Source organism: Leptodactylus fuscus, unplaced genomic scaffold, assembly GCF_031893055.1.
Source record: "Leptodactylus fuscus isolate aLepFus1 unplaced genomic scaffold, aLepFus1.hap2 HAP2_SCAFFOLD_390, whole genome shotgun sequence".
NCBI classification, from domain to species: Eukaryota; Metazoa; Chordata; class Amphibia; order Anura; family Leptodactylidae; genus Leptodactylus; species Leptodactylus fuscus.
Genome location: NW_027440413.1, coordinates 5,896 through 11,705, shown reverse-complemented (window position 1 = coordinate 11,705; position 5,810 = coordinate 5,896). Strand labels below are relative to the sequence as shown.

At 54.9% G+C, this 5,810-nt stretch overlaps 1 protein-coding gene across 1 annotated transcript; it reads right to left on the bottom strand.

Moving 5' to 3' along the window:
* Positions 1 to 3,771: 3,771 nt before the first annotated feature.
* LOC142188171 (polycomb group RING finger protein 1-like) lies at positions 3,772 to 5,520 on the bottom strand (the record flags this gene model as incomplete). Its single annotated transcript, XM_075261782.1, has 6 exons — positions 3,772 to 3,939; positions 4,946 to 5,026; positions 5,103 to 5,189; positions 5,276 to 5,299; positions 5,350 to 5,359; positions 5,412 to 5,520. Coding segments are annotated over 6 exons (359 nt in total), but the record flags the coding sequence as incomplete, so codon positions are not given.
* Between the last annotated feature and the right edge of the window lie 290 nt (positions 5,521 to 5,810).

Genomic DNA, 5,810 nt, shown 5'->3' with positions numbered 1-5,810 from the left:
ACAGTCACAAGTACTCTCCAATACCGCCACCTAGTGCACGTGTCCAATAGTCACAAGTACTCACCAATACCGCCACCTAGTGCACATGTCCAATACAGTCACAAGTACTCACCAATACCGCCACCTAGTGCACATGACTGCCACCTAGTGCACATGTCCCATACAGTCACAAGTACTCACCAATACCGCCACCTAGTGCACGTGTCCAATACAGTCACAAGTACTCACTAATACCGCCACCTAGTGCACATGTCCCATACAGTCACAAGTACTCACCAATACCGCCACCTAGTGCACATATTCAATACAGTCACAAGTACTCACCAATACCGCCACCTAGTGCACATGTCCAATACAGTGACAAGTACTCACCAATACCGCCACCTAGTGCATGTCCAATAGTCACAAGTACTCACCAATACCGCCACCTAGTGCACATATTCAATACAGTCACAAGTACTCACTAATACCGCCACCTAGTGCACATATCCAATACAGTCACAAGTACTCACCAATACCGCCACCTAGTGCACGTGTCCAATACAGTCACAAGTACTCACTAATACCGCCACCTACTGCACGTGTCCAATACAGTCACAAGTACTCACCAATACCGCCACCTAGTGCACATATTCAATACAGTGACAAGTACTCACCAATACCGCCACCTAGTGCACATGTCCAATACAGTGACAAGTACTCTCCAACACCGCCACCTAGTGCATGTCCAATAGTCACAAGTACTCACCAATACCGCCACCTAGTGCACAAGTCCAATACAGTGACAAGTACTCTCCAACACCGCCACCTATTGCACGTCCAATAGTCACAAGTACTCACCAATACCGCCACCTAGTGCACATGTCCAATTCAGTCACAAATACTCACCAATACCGCCACCTAGTGCACATGACTGCCACCTAGTGCACATGACTGCCACCTAGTGCACATGTCCAATACAATCACAAGTACTCACCAATACCGCCACCTACTGCACGTGTCCAATAGTCACAAGTACTCACCAATACCGCCACCTAGTGCACGTGTCCAATACAGTCACAAGTACTCACTAATACCGCCACCTACTGCACGTGTCCCATACAGTCACAAGTACTCACCAATACCGCCACCTAGTGCACATGTCCAATACAGTCACTAGTACTCACCAATACCGCCACCTAGTGCACGTGTCCAATAGTCACAAGTACTCACCAATACCGCCACCTAGTGCACATGTCCAATACAGTCACAAGTACTCACTAATACCGCCACCTAGTGCACATGTCCAATACAGTCACAAGTACTCACCAATACCGCCACCTAGTGCACGTGTCACATACAGTCACAAGTACTCACCAATACCGCCACCTAGTGCACATGTCCCACACAGTCACAAGTACTCACCAATACCGCCACCTACTGAACGTGTCCCATACAGTCACAAGTACTCTCCAATACTGCCACATAGTGCACGTCCAATACAAACACAAGTACTCTCCAATACCGCCACCTAGTGCACGTCCCATACAGTCACAAGTACTCACCAAAACCGCCACCTAGTGCACATGTCCAATACAGTCACAAGTACTCTCCAATACCGCCACCTAGTGCACGTGTCCAATACAGTCACAAGTACTCTCCAATACCGCCACCTAGTGCACATGTCCAATACAGTCACAAGTACTCACTAATACCGCCACCTACTGCACGTGTCCAATACAGTCACAAGTACTCACCAATACCGCCACCTAGTGCACATGTCCAATACAGTCACAAGTACTCACCAATACCGCCACCTAGTGCACATGTCCAATACAGTCACAAGTACTCACCAATACCGCCACCTAGTGCACATGTCCCATACAGTCACAAGTACTCACCAATACCGCCACCTAGTGCACGTGTCCAATACAGTCACAAGTACTCACTAATACCGCCACCTAGTGCACATGTCCCATACAGTCACAAGTACTCACCAATACCGCCACCTAGTGCACATATTCAATACAGTCACAAGTACTCACCAATACCGCCACCTAGTGCACATGTCCAATACAGTGACAAGTACTCACCAATACCGCCACCTAGTGCATGTCCAATAGTCACAAGTACTCACCAATACCGCCACCTAGTGCACATATTCAATACAGTCACAAGTACTCACTAATACCGCCACCTAGTGCACATATCCAATACAGTCACAAGTACTCACCAATACCGCCACCTAGTGCACGTGTCCAATACAGTCACAAGTACTCACTAATACCGCCACCTACTGCACGTGTCCAATACAGTCACAAGTACTCACCAATACCGCCACCTAGTGCACATATTCAATACAGTGACAAGTACTCACCAATACCGCCACCTAGTGCACATGTCCAATACAGTGACAAGTACTCTCCAACACCGCCACCTAGTGCATGTCCAATAGTCACAAGTACTCACCAATACCGCCACCTATTGCACGTCCAATAGTCACAAGTACTCACCAATACCGCCACCTAGTGCACATGTCCAATTCAGTCACAAATACTCACCAATACCGCCACCTAGTGCACATGACTGCCACCTAGTGCACATGACTGCCACCTAGTGCACATGTCCAATACAATCACAAGTACTCACCAATACCGCCACCTACTGCACGTGTCCAATAGTCACAAGTACTCACCAATACCGCCACCTAGTGCACGTGTCCAATACAATCACAAGTACTCACCAATACCGCCACCTACTGCACGTGTCCAATAGTCACAAGTACTCACCAATACCGCCACCTAGTGCACGTGTCCAATACAGTCACAAGTACTCACCAATACCGCCACCAAGTGCACATGTCCAATACAGTCACAAGTACTCACCAATACCGCCACCTAGTGCACATATTCAATACAGTCACAAGTACTCACCAATACCGCCACCTAGTGCACATGTCCAATACAGTCACAAGTACTCACCAATACCGCCACCTAGTGCACATGTCCAATACAATCACAAGTACTCACTAATACCGCCACCTAGTGCACGTGTCCCATACAGTCACAAGTACTCACTAATACTGCCACCTAGTGCACATGTCCCATACAGTCACAAGTACTCACCAATACCGCCACCTAGTGCACGTGTCCCATACAGTCACAAGTACTCACCAATACCGCCACCTAGTGCACATGTCCAATACAGTCACAAGTACTCACCAATACCGCCACCTACTGCACGTGTCCCATACAGTCACAAGTACTCTCCAATACTGCCACATAGTGCACGTCCAATACAATCACAAGTACTCACTAATACCGCCACCTAGTGCACGTGTCCCATACAGTCACAAGTACTCACCAATACTGCCACATAGTGAGTACTTGTGATTGTATTGGACGTGCACTAATACCGCCACCTAGTGCACGTGTCCAATACAGTCACAAATACTCACCAATACCGCCACCTAGTGCACATGTCCAATACAATCACAAGTACTCTCCAATATCACCACCTAGTGCACGTGTCCCATACAGTCACAAGTACTCACTAATACCGCCACCTAGTGCACGTGTCACATACACATGTCTGGGGCAGATATCCTCCTGTGGAGCTGGGGGGGTTGCTGTGCCTGGGAGTGTTAATAAGGGGGGCGTCTATGATGTCACTAGTGCTGCAGCCACATACAACTTGCCACCATTTGCATATTGTTAGTGGGCGGTCCTAAGGCTCCAGAGACCCCTCCCCCTCCCACCACAGATCAGGTTCCTCCTACAAAGTCACCAGAAAGTTTTTTTAATAATTAAATAAAAGATAAAATAATTTTTCCCTTGTAAAAATAATCAGTGAGTGCAGCGCCCCCTGGAGGGCGGCCGAGGAAAGGCACAGCAGGGGCCCCCGGGCTCTGGGTCACCTCCTCTTCTCCTTCACGTGATAGGACAGAACCAGGGGAGCAGCCTGGAAGAGACAGCACAAGTAATCAGGAGGGGCGGGGGGGGAGGAGCCACACAGCAGGGGGGGGGGGGAGGAGCCACACAGCAGGGCGGGGGGGGGAGGAGCCGCACAGCAGGGCGGGGGGGAGGAGCCGCACAGCAGGGCGGGGGGAGGAGCCGCACAGCAGGGCGGGGGGGAGGAGCCGCACAGCAGGGCGGGGGGGAGGAGCCGCACAGCAGGGCGGGGGGGAGGAAGCCGCACAGCAGGGCGGGGGGGAGGAGCCGCACAGCAGGGCGGGGGGGAGGAGCCGCACAGCAGGGCGGGGGGAGGAGCCGCACAGCAGGGGCGGGGGGAGGAGCCGCACAGCAGGGCGGGGGGGAGGAGCCGCACAGCAGGGCGGGGGGGAGAGCCGCACAGCAGGGCGGGGGGAGGAGCCGCACAGCAGGGCGGGGGGAGGAGCCGCACAGCAGGGCGGGGGGAGGAGCCGCACAGCAGGGCGGGGGAGGAGCCACACAGCAGGGCGGGGGGAGGAGCCACACAGCAGGGCGGGGGGAGGAGCCACACAGCAGGGCGGGGGGAGGAGCCACACAGCAGGGCGGGGGGAGGAGCCACACAGCAGGGCGGGGGGAGGAGCCACACAGCAGGGCGGGGGGGAGGAGCCACACAGCAGGGCGGGGGGGAGGAGCCACACAGCAGGGCGGGGGGGAGGAGCCACACAGCAGGGCGGGGGGGAGGAGCCACACAGCAGGGCGGGGGGGGAGGAGCCACACAGCAGGGCGGGGGGGGAGGAGCCACACAGCAGGGCGGGGGGGGGAGGAGCCACACAGCAGGGCGGGGGGGGAGGAGCCACACAGCAGGGCGGGGGGGGAGGAGCCACACAGCAGGGCGGGGGGGGAGGAGCCACACAGCAGGGCGGGGGGGGAGGAGCCACACAGCAGGGCGGGGGGGGAGGAGCCACACAGCAGGGCGGGGGGGAGGAGCCACACAGCAGGGCGGGGGGGGAGGAGCCACACAGCAATGCTACACTTACCTTTCCGTACCAATGTGTCAGCCACAGCTGCTTCATGGTCATGTGATCTGGGAGGGGCTTATTGTCAATCATCAGATGAACCTGAGAAAGGGAGGCAATATGTCACATGACCACCTCCACCAATCACATGGCCTGCCACGGCGCGGACATATAGTACCTGTGTAACGGGCGCGCCCAGACGATGGGCCAGGACTCTGCGCAGGTGCCGGATCTCTGAGCGTACGGAACAGCGGACATACTTCTGCTGCAGAGACAGGACAGGGTGAGTGGGGCGGAGCCAGTCAGGGGGGCGGAGCCAGTCAGGGGGCGGAGCCAGTCAGGGCCACTTACCTGTAACATGAACTTCTTCTTATCCTCCCAGACCTGAAAAGACAAGTCAGTATGAACCCCCCGAGTTACCAAGCCCCGCCCATCCTGGGGTGAGAGCAGACCCATCTACAGCCCAATGTCCGGCCCCCACCATTACCCGCTCTTCTCCAGGCACAGGCTGACGTGTTCATCATTCCTGTAGTAATGAGACGTACTCTGCGAGACAGCCAGCGAGAGAGAGAGCCGAGAGACATCCAGCACCGGATCTGAGAGAGGAGGAGACTGTCGTTACATCACATGACACAGGGGGGCAGCCTGTAGTCAGGACATGGGGGCGGGGTAGAGGAGGGCACTGGTACAGCCTGTAGTCAGGACATGGGGGCGGGGTAGAGGAGGGCACTGGTACAGCCTGTAGTCAGTACATGGGGTAGAGGAGGGCACTGGTACAGCTGTAGTCAGGACATGGGGGCGGGGTAGGGCACTGGTACAGCCTGTAGTCAGCACATGGGGGCGGGGTAGAGGAGGGCACTGTACAGCCTGTAGTCAGGACATGGGG